At 42.5% G+C, this 15,785-nt stretch overlaps 1 protein-coding gene across 5 annotated transcripts in view; it reads left to right on the forward strand.

Moving 5' to 3' along the window:
* The window catches only part of KMT2D (lysine methyltransferase 2D), a 247,640-nt gene that overhangs the window by 227,094 nt on the left and 4,761 nt on the right, over window positions 1-15,785 (forward strand). For all 5 annotated transcript variants that reach the window (XM_073614049.1, XM_073614048.1, XM_073614051.1 and 2 more), the window contains 7 exons: window positions 987-1,122; window positions 2,214-2,347; window positions 2,651-3,794; window positions 8,962-9,098; window positions 10,713-10,843; window positions 11,867-12,152; window positions 15,578-15,651. In XM_073614049.1, the coding sequence (XP_073470150.1) occupies window positions 987-1,122; window positions 2,214-2,347; window positions 2,651-3,794; window positions 8,962-9,098; window positions 10,713-10,843; window positions 11,867-12,152; window positions 15,578-15,651 (2,042 nt within the window). The remainder of the gene's footprint in view (window positions 1-986; window positions 1,123-2,213; window positions 2,348-2,650; window positions 3,795-8,961; window positions 9,099-10,712; window positions 10,844-11,866; window positions 12,153-15,577; window positions 15,652-15,785) is intronic.

A 15,785-nucleotide genomic window follows, 5' to 3' on the forward strand; every position in this document is an offset into this window, starting at 1 on the left:
CAGTACGACGTTACATGAGTTGTTAGACACACCGTATTATGTCCATTGACAGATAATAAGTTCAGGAACAGATATGTGATATTCTGAACATGAGCTAATACAAGATAATAAACAACCAACTTAAACACCTTCTGGTGCATTGGAACCATAGTCCTGCCTTAAAACTCTGCTCAGATTGGTATGATGAGAGGTCAGTATTTACCAGCTCTACCATGCAGAAGGAAAAGAACATTTTAGGGTGTGGACCATTAAAACATATTGTGCAGGACTCCTCTAGACCAGTGTTTTTCAACTATCCCCTCTCCTCTCTCCCCTCACTCCTTCCCCCTCGCTCCCTCCCCTCGCTCCCCCCCCCCCCCCCCCCGCTCCCTTCCCCGTACTCCTTCCCCCTATTCCTTCCCCCCTCCACCCACTCCTTCCCCCCTCCACCCACTCCTTCCCCCTTCTCCCTCCTTAACAACCGATGACGTCATCGGCTGGTAGGATGCAGCCCATGAAGCTTTCTGCTTTGCCAGCAGTGGTTCTCATAGCTGTTCACATAGCTGCAGTGAGGAGGAGAGAGCTATGCGTTCTCGCTCTCTCCTCGCAGAGTTGCAGTGCACAGGAGTTAACCCAAAGTAGCGTTCAGACCAGGATGCGGCCGCGGCACCCCGGTTGAAAAACCATGCTCTAGAATATTATTGCAAATCTATTTAGAATAAGGGATATAGGTGCCAGGCCTGGGATGGCTAACCACATGTCACGTACCTTTTCAAATTTTGCAGGGAAAGAATCTTGTCATGGTTGTCTCCATGTGTTAAATTAATGGCTATTTCTAAATCATAGCTTCTATATAGATAGTCAAATGTATAAATCTATTTACCGGTTTGTTAAATTTCCTGATTTAAATAAATAGCAAACAAATGTGACATTTACAATAAATATGTACTTGTGATGGTAACACTTAAGTTTTATATTCAACAAGTTTTGGTTTCTTCTGTCTTCAGAATTTGAATAGTGTTGTTGCAGCTGTTGCTGGTCTACTGAGTATTAAGTTACCAAATTCCTATGAGGTACTTTTCCCAGACAGTGGGCTGAAAACTAACGTAGAGGTGAAAAAGCCTGCAGATCCTTCCACAGAAGGTAAATTAATATTTATATGACCTTTTAATAATTTGAAAGTTAATTTCACAATGTTTTTACAGTAATGTTATGCTGATATGTAGTTTTGTTTATGTAAATCAGTACAAGTCAATAAATGTTTTTGAGCCTGGGCCTTAAATTGTTACTAAACCCACAACAGTAAAATCAGTTTGTATATGCAGTAAAGCATGCTTGTTATACTCATTGTGGAGCCTAAGGGGTTAATCCTCTGCATTGTGTAAAAAGGCTGTTAGAGCCCTGTATGCACTGATCCTCCCCTTCTTGCACTGTCTCCAAAACCTGTCTGGATAAGTTTGGTGTGTACTGTGTACACGGCCAAACCACACTGTCCAGAGGGTTAGGGTTCCTGCATCCTGATATCACAGCCAGTACCGTATGAAAAGTTGAGTTCCACCTAAAAGTTTTTGCACCTTTGGGGGGGGGGGGGGGGGGGGGGGCAGGTACTCGTTTTTGCGGCACCGTTCCTCGGAAGTTCGACCCCCTCCTCCTTCCTCTGCCGCCGGGCCAATTGGAGCTTGCGGTGCGCTTTGCATATGGGGGGGGGGGGGGGGGTACCGACATCACGAGAACCCTGGACAGGTAAGTGTACTAATATTAAAAGTCAGTAGGTACAGTACATGGTAATATGCATGCTCCGAACTGCAAAAAGAATAGTAATGTTGCTATAGTGTGGAGGTCAAGCTATAAAAAAATTCTTTCAACTACTAACCTATTTTCCTAAAAATTGTCATAGTCCTCTGGACTAAAGCCTGCAGAATAACAAATAGAACAGGTTTCTGTTTTGCATTGTGTCCTTCTAACTTTAGATTTTGCTGTAAGTTTTATATTTTTACTGTGTACCCAGTAGTAAAATTAAATAGAAAAGAAATGCTGGTTTGCAGTAAATCTTTCTTCCTTCATTTTCTAACAGCGCAGCCATGGCTCTAATGTCATTTACGTCATATTCTGGTTGTCAGAATAGGATAAATCTTGAGTTGTTTAACTAGAATACGTGTCTTCCAGCTTGACAGTTAATAGTTTTCTTTGCTTGTATTTTTTATGTATTAAACTTTGATATGCTTCTTTCTCAGGTGAAGCCACTGAGAAGGACAAACCTCAGCCTGGAAAACTTGAGAACAGCACTGATTGGTTGAAGCAACTTGATGCTGTACTTCCTGGTTACACACTTAAGAGCGAGCTGGATATCCTTACTCTTTTGGCACAAGTCAGTTATTGCACATATGTCTAAATTTTTTATTTGTTCACATTTATCAAATAGTTGTTTTGGATGATCAAGAGCCCTGCATTATACAAAATACAGTTCTGTGATACCTGTGTATATAGTATAATTTAGCCCCAATCTAAAGCACCCACAGATGCCATTGGTTGCAAACTTACTTGGCTGCTAGAAATACATTTTTAAATTTAGGTGCAAATGCCTAAAGTATATATTACCTGCCTTAAAAGTTTTCTTCTAGGTCTGTCAAAATCTAAAAATAATAATCCTTTTTAAATGTTTTTCTTCTAGGAGGAGACGGTTTTGGAAAAGCCAGTAAATCATTGTTATGTTAACAATGTGTCCAACCTGGATGTACGTCAACTTCCTGTTTTACCTGAAGAAACATCGCCACCTCTGTCTCCTTTTGTCCCATCACCTGCAAGTCCTGTGGAGCCTCCTGCTGCTGAACCAGAGCCAGTTCCACCTCCTGCACCAAGTCCTCTGCCGCCACCTCAATCCCCAGTCATTGAGGAAACAGTAGACACAATTAAAATTAAGCAGCGGGCACGTCCTTTAGATGAAAACATGGAGGATCCACGACCAAAAATTAAAAAGTGGAAAGGAGTCCGCTGGAAGAGACTGCATATCCTGATTACCTTCCAGAAAATTGGTTCACGTCATTGTGAGAAAGAGGTGTGTGAGGTCATAGAAAGATTAGGCACCACTCTAAAGCCTGACACCTTGCCCCAAGATCTTCGAAAATGTTGCTTCTGCCATGAAGAAGGTGATGGAGCTACAGATGGACCAGCAAGGCTTTTGAACCTGGATCTTGATCTTTGGGTGCACCTTAATTGTGCTTTGTGGTCTACAGAGGTTTATGAAACACAAGGTGGTGCGCTTATGAATGTAGAAGTGGCACTGCATCGTGGATTGCTTACAAAGTGTTGCCTGTGCCAGAAAACAGGTGCCACAAACAGCTGCAATCGAATACGTTGTCCAAATGTCTATCACTTTGCCTGTGCCATTCGTGCCAAGTGTATGTTCTTCAAGGACAAGACCATGCTTTGTCCAGTGCACAAGTTAAAGGGAGCTTGTGAGCAAGAGCTAAGCTGCTTCACGGTCCTCCGAAGGGTGTATATTGAGCGAGATGAAGTGAGTCAGATTGCAAGCATTATTCGGCGTGGTGATCGTATCCACATGTTCAGAGTTGGCGGGCTTGTTTTTCATGCCATAGGTCAACTTCTGCCTCATCAAATGCAGGATTTCCACAGTGTGACTGCCCTGTACCCAGTAGGATATGAGGCAACCCGGATTTACTGGAGTATGCGCCACAGCCATCGCCGATGTTCATATCGCTGTAGAGTGTGTGACAATAATGGACGGCCAGAATTTTCTGTACAGGTCATTGAATATGGTTATGAGGATGTCATTATGACAGATTCTTCTCCGCAGGGTAAGTTTCTGCCACTGACACACATTATGTAATATTTAATACAATCCTGAGATTCTTTTTCAGCCGTTTACATACATGCAGCAAAATTCATTTGAAATTGTGGATGGAGTAGTGTATGCATTTAACTACTGTGGTTCAGACCTGGTAAAATTCTGTCACAAATAGTATTTGCATAAGAAAAGTTAAAAATACACTTAGAGCGCAGGGTGCATAGCTAGCTGCCTTCTTCTAGAGTAGCCATTCTAAACCAGGATTCAGTGGAACCCTTAAGTTATCCTTGTGGTTGCTAGGGGTTCTTGAAAAGTGGCTAATTGACCTTCCGTTTTATGGTCCTAGAGCTCCAAGGGTCAATGTCACTTGGCAGAGCTAGCTGACACCAATTATCTCTTTTGCAGGCTGTACAGGAGACATTCTGACCCCCCCAATGAATTGGTTCCTCTGTGGGTAAAGGGGTTTTGTTGATGTAGCTGTAGTGCACCATACCAGCCCACTGCTTAAAATGTCTCTTCTGTTTGTGTCTGGTATACCTATACCCACGCTTTGAATTGCACAATCCATGTATTATCAGCTCTGTCCCGGGATGAAACACATATGCCCCTAGAAACACACAAGAATAATCCTTTTTTTTCTGGTTTTAAAGTAAGCTTTTTTTTCTGGTTTAAAGGAAGTCAAATACAGTCAGTTTTACTGCTGCCTACAGGAAAAGTGGACACTGGCAAATAAAAAGATTGTATACCATTTCATATTCCCAGCATGCCTCATTTTTTTGCCAGTGTACTTGGTGGATGGACATCTTTTATTCAGTTCTGCTTTTTTATGCTGTACGTACCACTTTAAACCTTGAGAGTCAGCCTGTAGTGTCTATATTCTATCAGTGCTTTTCCCAGTCTAGGATCCTTTAGAGCTCCTAAGACTGCCAAGTCCTTCCTGATCCACCTTCAGTCCCTTTAGTCTCTCCAGTCTTTCTTTTTGGAGTCAAGATGACAAGGTGTTTGTACCTCCCAAGTACCTATCTGTACAGTATCTGAGGAGCACTTGGTAGTCTGCCCCCTCTGTGGATCCAACAACATCCATCCGTTCTTTGGATCAGGAGTCACTGTTTGGATCATTTTCCGATCAACAAAAAAAAATCTCCCCCACTGTAATATCCACATCATCTCCCCCACTGTAATATCCATGTCATCTCCCCCACTGTAATATCCACGTCATCTCCCCCACTGTAATATCCACGTCATCTCCCCCACCGTAATATCCACGTCATCTCCCCCACCGTAATATCCACGTCATCTCCCCCACCGTAATATCCACGTCATCTCCCCCACCGTAATATCCACGTCCTCTCCCCCGCCGTAATATCCACGTCATCTCCCCCGCCGTAATATCCACGTCATCTCCCCCGCCGTAATATCCACGTCATCTCCCCCGCCGTAATAATATCCACGTCATCTCCCCCGCCGTAATAATATCCACGTCATCTCCCCCGCCGTAATAATATCCACGTCATCTCCCCCGCCGTAATAATATCCACGTCATCTCCCCCGCCGTAATAATATCCACGTCATCTCCCCCGCCGTAATAATATCCACGTCATCTCCCCCGCCGTAATAATATCCACGTCATCTCCCCCGCCGTAATAATATCCACGTCATCTCCCCCGCCGTAATAATATCCATGTCATCTCCCCCGCCGTAATAATATCCACGTCATCTCCCCCCGCCGTAATAATATCCACGTCATCTCCCCCCGCCGTAATAATATCCACGTCATCTCCCCCGCCGTAATAATATCCACGTCATCTCCCCCGCCGTAATAATATCCACGTCATCTCCCCCGCCGTAATAATATCCACGTCATCTCCCCCGCCGTAATAATATCCACGTCATCTCCCCCGCCGTAATAATATCCACGTCATCTCCCCCGCCGTAATAATATCCACGTCATCTCCCCCTCCGTAATAATATCCACGTCATCTCCCCCTCCGTAATAATATCCACGTCATCTCCCCCGCCGTAATAATATCCACGTCTCCCCCCGCTGTAATAATAATCACATCTCCCCCCCCACTGTAATAATAATCACATCTCCCCCCCACTGTAATAATAATCACATCTCCCCCCCACTGTAATAATAATCACATCTCCCCCCCACTGTAATAATAATCACATCTCCCCCCCACTGTAATAATAATCACATCTCCCCCCACTGTAATAATAATAATCACATCTCCCCCCACTGTAATAATAATAATCACATCTCCCCCCACTGTAATAATAATAATCACATCTCCCCCCACTGTAATAATAATAATCACATCTCCCCCCCACTGTAATAATAATCACATCTCCCCCCCACTGTAATAATAATCACATCTCCCCCCCACTGTAATAATAATCACATCTCCCCCCACTGTAATAATATCCACATCTCCCCCCACTGTTGTAATATCCACATCTCCCCCCACTGTTGTAATATCCACATCTCCCCCACTGTATATACAGTATAGTATAGGAATCAGGAAGGAAGACTATTAGATGACTAGTGTTTGTGTTTAGTGTTGTTTACTGGCTCTTACAGAATAGAAGCCGGTGTTCTGCCGAGAAAGTTCCCCATGGCAGATAAGCACCCCCTCTACTGCGCAGGCTCAAGCCGGCCAGATCAGATCCACGATAAGGGGTTAAGGGGTGATGACGTCAGCACGCGCACCGCCGGGTGTACCAAGATTTAAGTGGTGCGCTCCGCGGAGCGCATGTGTGCCGATCCGAACAGGGTGAACCATTCGGATCACGGATCGCTGAAGATCCATTGCACCCCTATCAGATTGGGAAGGCCTCTTCATGCTGGAGGCCTAGATTAGTCTTTTGTCACTTCCAAAGCCTATATTTCAGATGCCTGTGTTAAAGAGGTTGTAAACCCTCATGGTTTTTCACCTTAATGCATTGTATGCATTAAGGTGAAAAACCTTCTGTGGTGCAGCAGTAGCTGCCCCCCGTTTTACTTACCTGAACGCTGTCATTTTTCGGCCGGGAATGAGCACAACAGATCTTGCTGGTGTCTCGTGTCCTAATTGGATCGATTGATAGCAGCGCAGCCATTGGCTCCCGCTGCTGTCAATCAAATCCAATGACGCGGGGCTGAGTCCTGCATTCTGTGTGAATGGACACAGATGCAGGAGTCGGGAGCGCGCCCGCACGGTGTCCACCGAGGAAAGCGCTTCTCCGACGTGGGCACTCCATGCGGGGAGGAGCCAGGAGCGCCACCGAGGGACCCCAGAAGAGGAGGATCGGGGCCACTCTGTGCAAAACGAACTGCACAATGGAGGCAAGTACGACATGTTTGTTATTAAAAAAAAAAACAAAGCTTTACAATCCCTTTTAATAGCTTGTCTTCTGCAACAGGGTATCGTTACCCCAGTCCTCTGTATTAGAACCGTTTCAAGGGTTCTATTTCAACTTTCCAAGGCAAAAAGATGGCATCTACACCATTTTGGATCTTAAAGCTGTAATTGTTTTCATCCAAGTCCAGAAATTCTACATGGAAGCCACCAGGTCTGTCATAGCCTCTCTCCATCAGGGAGACTTTCTGGCCTCTGAATATTAAAGATGCATACCTGCATTTTTCCAGAGCTCCAGAAATTCTTGCACTTTACTGTGTGTTTTCTGGACTTTACCTTGGTGTTCTCTGAGATGCTGGCCCTGTTACTAGCATTACTGTACTTTTGTTGCACTCCCATTGTAGGATATCTGGATGAACTCCTGTTGCGGGAACAGTCAGCACTTGTTCTGGTGGTCGACTTAGCTCTGACTGTCCAGACCTTGCAAGATACTGAACCTTCAGAAATCAGCGCTGGAACTGAATTTGGATGATTTGGTTGCCCTACAATGCTGGGTCTCCTGACTGATGAGTCATCTGATCTGCATACAGTCGGACAATGCTAGAGCAGTGTTCATCATTCCTTAGGAACCAGAAGTCACTGAGAATCCTATCCTGAACTGAACTTCACATTCTAGCCTTGTCTACAGTTTACATCCCAGGTGTGGACAATTGGTAATCGGACTTCCTTGGATAACAGCTGGAACGCTATAAATGGAGGTGTTCAAGGACCTTTATAACCTGTGGTGGGAACCAAATGTGGACCTCATGGCTTCCAGGTTCAGCAACAAACTGGATTTGTTTCCAGTTACAGGGATCCTCTAGCAGAAGCGATGGATGCTCTGTTGGTTCTGTGGGCTCAGCACACCATGATCTATGGCTTTCCTTTCCTGAAATTCCTTCCTTGTCTCCTATGCAACATTGAGATGCAGGATGAGCCGGTGATCTGGATTGGCCCAGGCAGATGTGGACTGATGCTCTAAGCAGTTGGAGCGGAAGTGGGTATCTGTCAGAACTAGATATCTGATCTGACCCCAGCCATTTGATGGCTTAACAGTTCCATTGAGAGCAAAAGCAAATGTGACAGTTATTATTCACGGCATGTCATGAATGTAACTGTGTTTGGAAATCAATAAATCAATGGGTTTAATTCTGCTTTAAGCAAGGGACAAATTAATTACCCTTTTTGTAAAGCTGAACTAAACTCTTTTTCGGCCAGGGAAGCTGTTATCTTGGCCTCTGTTTGATCTTCAATTGCCTTTCACATGTGATCCGTTAAGACACCAGCCATTTGATGGTTAGACAGTTTGGTTGAGAGCAGAACCAATGAGACAGGTAAATTCCCGGCATGTGCAGGGAATGTAACTGTATATTGAAACTTTTAAATCAATGGGTTTAATCTGCTTTAAGCAATTATAGCAACAGCTTTTTCCTTTTTTTGATCTGAACAGTACTATTGACAGGAATGGAGTTTTATATGTAAATTTGTGAACATGTTTAAGCTGGCAACATGATTGTACAATCTACTTTAAATTTATGAAGTGTTAAAGCCTACTTGGTTGGATTCAAACAGAACAAACTGTTTAGACCCTTGCTTTGCATGGTTGTTGGCAGGTTTAAAGGGAGATTGTATAGTAATTGTGTAGTTGGACTGCAAACTGTGTGGGCAGATTTAGAGGTTTTACCTGCTTCCACCACAGACTTTTCAGATTTGTTCATTTATATTCCTAGATCTATTTTGATCTATAGCTGAGCATTTTGCATTTCCATTTATTTATTGTGTTTTTCTGTTGTCCAGCACTCTGGAATCGCGTTGCAGAACCTGTTGCACGGATGAGGAGAGAAACTGGAATGCTGCGCCTTTTCCCTGAGTATCTAAAAGGAGAAGAGATGTTTGGACTGACTCTACATGCAGTACTGCGTATTGCAGAGTCGGTAAGTTCTGTTAGAGCACATATATGAGGCTCATTCGCAGGGGCCTCTACAGTGCAAAGAATTTTGTGTCTAGAGCTGATTTAGTCACTTTCTGACTGTATCACTTACATGCTAGGCGGCTCTGCTGCACTGGATCACGTACTATGTACATGATCTGGCGTTTCCAGGTAGGGGGCGCGTGCCGCCAGCGACCCGGCTGTGCTGTGATTATACACAGCAGATGCCGATCAGTGGCAATGGATAACCGCTGGGACTCACTGATCGTCAGGAAGACACACAGGACAGAGCTCTGTCCTGTCATTGGGGAAGTTATGGATGTTCCTTTAGTAAAAGCAGCACATATAGTACACCAAAACACTGGCTGGGCACACATTTAACCCTTTGATTGCCCTAGCGATTTAACCCCTTGCCAACCACTGAATTAGTGTCACTGGTTCCCAAAAAGTGTCAGTGTCCAATTGTCCGCCACATTATTGCAGTCCCGCTATAAGTCGCTGATCACCACCATTACTAGTAAAAAAAATTTTTAAAAAATCATATACATATACATATATATATATATATATCTCAATCATAGTTTGCAGATGCTATAACTTTTGCGCAAACCAATCAATATACACTTATTGGGGTTTTTTTTGTTTTTGTTTTTTTTAAGTATTGGATACGTATTATATTTTTTACTTTCTGCCATAATTTTTTATTTTTTCTTCAAAATTTGTTTAAAGCGCAAATATAAAAAAAAATGTGCTGATCAAATACCACCAAACAAAAGCTCTATTTGTGGGGGGAAAAAGGACATAAATGTAATTTATGTACAGCGTTCAAGGGCCGCGCAATTGTCAGCTAAATTAACGCAGTGCCATATTGAAAAAAATGGCCTGGTCATGAAAGGGGGGTTTAATTTTCCGGAAGTCAAGTGGTTAAACTGCATGCACGCAGCCTGTGTTAGTCAATGGAGAAGTAGCAGCTGTACGGACTCGCCCGCACATCTAAATTTGCCAGGTAGGCTAGGAGGGGTGTATGGCCCCCAGCTGCAGCCAGTGCACCCACGTCACTGTGTTAATTGTCGCACTTGGAGGTGGAGATCAGTCAGTACAGATGCTGCGCTTTCATTAACTAACACGGTGCCTGCATACAGCTCCAGATACAAATGCCTCTCCACACTGCAAAGGCATCTGTGCCCCTATGAATAAGCCTTTCTATTTACTTTTTTGTAATGTTTCTGCATTAATAAAATGAAAAACAGTTTAGTAAACATTATTTTGTCATCTGTGCACCCATGGTTTAGTTTTAATTTTGCACTGAAATGTTTGTGTTCAGAATTCTGTTCATCAATTTGCAAAGGAACTTTTATAGTTGTGATTGGTAAACTAATGTATGATCCTTTTTTACATTGTGCAGATATTGCCAAGGTCAATTGTTCCACATATGTCTTGCAACCCAGTATATTTTTGTATGTATTTCGCAAAACGTAGGTGGTGTGATAATGTGCATTACAGTGCTTCAAAATTTTTTGAAGGTGCTTGCATTTGTAATCAAGTGTGAATGGACCATTGTTATATGCTATTTTGAAAATTTGACCTATAGAATAAAAAATGTTTGTCTTGCATATAGTTGCCTGGGGTGGAGAACTGTCAAAACTATCTCTTCCGATATGGCCGACATCCTTTAATGGAACTGCCTTTAATGATCAACCCAACTGGCTGTGCCAGATCCGAGCGGAAGATTATGACCCATTATAAAAGGTAAGTGGCCCATTTAACACCTCAGTTGTACTTGTGCTTCAAGTTTTTCCAAAGTGCATCAACTAAATGCAAATAAATGTTCTGGTATTAAATTTGCAGGGTGTAGAATATGGCTGTATTTTTAACTAATGAGCACTTACTGTGCCTGCTGCAATATGTACCATATCAGCCATAACATTATGACCACCCACCATAACCCCTCGAGGCATACACTCCACTAGACCGAAGATATGCTATAGTACCCGGCACCACAGATGCTCAATTGAAGAATTTGGAAGCCAAGTCAACACTTCAAACTCGTTAGGTTCCTCAAACCATTCTTGAATTTATCATGCCAGGCCACCTAATGAGCAGGCTCATCTGCCCGTTGTAGACTCTTTTAGCTATGGACACAGGTTAGCATGGGCACACTGACCGATCTGCGGCTTTATACCTCATATGCAACAAGCTGTGATGCGCTGTGTTCTGACACCTTTCTATTGGAACCAGAATTCACTTTTTCAGCTATTTGAGCTACAGTAGTTCTTCTATTGGATTGGAGTACACAGGCCAGTCTTCACTCCTAACACCTAACCCATCCATGACCCTGCCGCCGGTTCAAATATTTTTCTTCTTTATGCCACTTTTGGTAGGTCCTGACTGCTGCAGACTGGGAACTGCCCACAAGAGCTGCAGTTTTTGGAGATGCTCTGACCTAGTTGTCTAGCCATTACAATTTGACTCTACAAAAGTTGCTCAGATCCTTATACTTGCCCAATATATCACACCCATGTTCTGATGCCAATGTAACAGGAAAATCAATTTTCTTCACTTTACCTGTCAGTGGTCATAATGTTATGGCTGATCCTATATCTAGTAATTTGACCAATTCCAATCCAAACTATAATTGCCTTTTTATCCATAAATTGCATTGGGAACTGTATCGAAAATTATATAGAACTTTTAAAGACGTTCATATTAACGTAACATGCTTGCGTTGTAAAAGTATATGATTTGTTAATATTTTAACACATTTTTCCACAGGCCGCATACGTTGAACAGCACTAGCATGTCCAAAGCCTATCAGAGCACCTTCACAGGGGAGACTAATACACCTTACAGCAAGCAGTTTGTGCACTCAAAGTCATCCCAGTACCGCAGGCTGAAGACAGAATGGAAAAACAATGTATATTTGGCCCGATCTAGAATTCAAGGATTAGGGCTTTATGCTGCCAAAGATCTGGAAAAGCACACTATGGTGATAGAATACATTGGCACTATCATAAGGAATGAAGTAGCAAACCGCCGTGAGAAGATCTACGAAGAACAGGTGAGGTGGCTAAAGACTTATCTGTAGTAATAAACAAACTGGTCTTATTAATCTGATAGAACACAGTGCTGGACCTGGAACGGTGCCATTCTACTGAACAACCTGTGAACACACCTGAGCATTATCTAGCTCAAAGCTCCAGTGCACTCAACAATCAAAATATCACACGAGTGTTCAGGCATCTGTAGCTTTGACACCTGGAGCTCAAAAAGGTACATCGGCAACTTTTAAAGTAAAATGGGGTATTTTTGACCCCGTAGATATCAATAAGCTTTTCACTAGCTTAAAGTGGAGTTCCAACCTTTTCTGTGTTAAGTCAACAGCTACAAAAAACAGCTACCTGCTGACTTTTAATAAACACACACTCGCCTGTCCCACAATCCAGCGATGCGGCTGCCCGAACTCTCGGTTCTCTTCTCCACCTCTTCCCGGCGCCAGCATCACTAGTATGGGCACCAAGCTGTGACAGCTTGCGGCATGCATGTCCTGAATGGCCAGGCAATCTTCTGAGACCTGTGATGTGTCCCAGAAGATTGCATAAAAAAATGACATGCCAAATGTGGCATGTAAGGAGTCCTTAACCACTTCCACACCGGGCCTATTCTGGCACTCCTCTTCTCCTCTCCTACATGTAAAAATCATCATTTTTTTGCTAGAAAATTACTCAGAACCCCTAAACATATATATATATATATATATATATATATATATATATATATATATATATATATATATATATAATATATAATTAGCAGACACCCTAGGGAATAAAATGGCGATCATTGCAACTTTTTATCTTCCACGGTATTTGCGCAACAATTTTTCAAACATGTTCTTTTTTTGGAAAAAAAACAGTTTCATGATTTAAAAAAAATAACAAAACAGTAAAGTTAGCCCAATTTTTTTATATAATGTGAAAGATGATGTTACGCCGTGTAAATAGATACCCAACATGTCACGCTTTAACATTTCGCAAACACTCATGGAATGACGCCAAACTTCAGTACTTAAAAATCTCCATAGGCAACGCTTTAAAAATTTTTTACAGGTTACATGTTTAGAGTTACAGAGGAGGTCTAGTGCTAGAATTGTTGCTCGCGCTCTAACGCACGCGGTGATACCTCGTGTGGTTTGAACTGCATTTACATATGTGGGCAGGACTAAAGAGTGCATTCGCTTCTGAGCACGAGCTACCGGGGACAGGGGCGTTTAAAATTTTTTTTTATTATTATTTTACTTTATTTTTGTTATTTTTACTTTCTTTTACAACTTTTTTTTTTTTTTTATCACTTTTATTCCTATTACAAGGAATGTAAACATCCCTTGTAATAGGAATTATTCGTGACAGGTCCTCTTTATGGAGAGATGCGGGGTCAATAGGACCTTGCATCTCTCCTCCAGGCTGGAAAACATGAGATTGGGAAAAAAAATCCACGATCTCATGCTTACCAGCTGCGTTCGCGGCTTTGTTTACATCCGCGGCCCGGACGTGATGTCATAACATCGCGCACGGGCCTCCGACGGTCATAGAGATGACCGGTAACCATCTGCTCACCTGAAATCTCTATGCTCGTCATCCAGCGGCCAATTCTTTCTCCGGGTCCCCGATGGCACGGGAGAGCCCAGAAAAGCACCAGTGGGGTGGGGGGGGGGGTGTCCTCTCCCGTCGCCTGTAAGAATGATCAAGCGGCGGAACTGCCGCTATGATCATTCTTATGGTGCAAAGAATCGCTGGCGGAAAACAAGGATATCTGAATGATGCCTGTAGCTGCAGGCATCATTGAGATATTCCCACTGAAAGTCCAGGACGTCATATGACGTCTTTGGGCGGGAAGTGGTTAACCACTTGCGGACCAGCTCACGCCAATATACGTCGGCAAAGTGGCATGTGTGCGCAAAACGATGTACCCATACCTTGCTGCGTCACCCGCAGCGACCGGGTGCGCGCGCTCCCGCCACTCAATGTCCACCGGTGGCACGGAGAGGCAGAACAGGGGGATGCCTATGTAAACAAGGCATTTCCCTGTTCTGCCTAGCAACATGACAGGGAGCTACTGCTCCCTGTGATCGGGAGTAGTGATCTCTGTCATGTTCTAGTGAGCCCCCCCCCCTTCAGTTAGAACATGCTGAGGGAACACAGTTGACCCCTTGATCACCCCTAGTGTCCTGAATGGCCCTTCCCTGCCAGTGACATGTACACAATAATCGGTGCATTTTTATAGCACTGATCGCTGTATAAATGCCAATGGTCCCAAAATAGTGTCCGATCTGTCCCCCACAATGTCGCAGTCACAATAAAAATCGCAGATCGTTGCCATTACTAATAAAAAAAATTGTTAATAAAAATGCCATAAATCTATTCCCTTCTTTGTAGACGCGATAACTTTTGCGCAATCCAATCAATATGCGATTATTGTGATTATTTTTTTATTTATTTATTTTTTTTACCAAAAATATGTAGAAGAATACATATTGGCCTAAACTGTTGAAGAAATTTTTTTTTATATATATTTTTTGGGGATATTTATTATAGCAACAAGTAAAAAATATTGCTTTTTTTTCAAAATTTTTGCAGTTTTTTTTGTTTATAGCACAAAAAATAAAAACCGCAGGGGTGATCAAATACCACCAAAAGAAAACTCTATTTGTGGGGAACAAAGGACTTCAATTTTGTTTGGGTACAACTTCACATGACCACACAATTGTCAGTTAAAGCGACGCAGTGCCGTATCGCAAAAAAGGCTTGGTCAGGATGGGGGTAAATCCTTCCGGGGCTGAAGTGGTTAAAGCAGAACTTCCACTTTTGGGTGGAACTCTGCTTTAACCACTTTAGTTCCAGGCAATTTTTGGCACTTTTTGTTTACATATAACAATCAGTATTTTTTTACTTGAAAATTCCTTAGAACCCCCAAACCTTTTATATTTTTTAAAGCAGAGTCCCTAGAGAAAAAAATGGTGGGTTTTGCAATATTTTTTTGTTAAACTGGTTGCGCAGTGGTTTTTCAAATGTAATTTTTTGGGGTAAAATACACTTTTAAAGTTTTAATGCAAAAAAAAAAAAAAGCACATAACCCAATTTTTTGTAAACTATAAAAGATATTACGCCGCGTAGAAACAACAATTTCCTTCTAGTAACTAGCTTTCATTTGCCTAAAAAAAAAAAAAACATAAAAGTGCTCAAGCCTGAATACACCTGAATGCAAAAACACATAGAAATAAAATCCAAAATCACTTACGCTCAGGTAAAATACAGCGCTAGTTGTCTTTGATATGTTTGTCTTATGACTTGGAGGCATAGTTTTGGTACTTTATCTAGTTGAAGTGTTTGTACCCATGAAGATCTTTCTTTGAATAACTCCTTATTTGTCAGGATAACTTTATTTTTTCATTTTTAGTAACTAACCATGTCTGTCTTCTTGTTCTAGAACCGAGGAATATACATGTTTCGAATTAATAATGAACATGTAATTGATGCTACTTTGACTGGTGGGCCTGCCAGGTAACCATATTTTAATTTGCAAATAGTATATGCAGACACTGAGCCCAATCCTAACTCCTGTTCCAGGTCACAATGCATTCAATGTATGGCTCAAGATCCCCCTGTGTTGCATCACAAATGCAGGAGTGCTAATG

This window comes from Aquarana catesbeiana, linkage group LG02 (genome assembly GCF_042186555.1).
Source record: "Aquarana catesbeiana isolate 2022-GZ linkage group LG02, ASM4218655v1, whole genome shotgun sequence".
NCBI classification, from domain to species: Eukaryota; Metazoa; Chordata; class Amphibia; order Anura; family Ranidae; genus Aquarana; species Aquarana catesbeiana.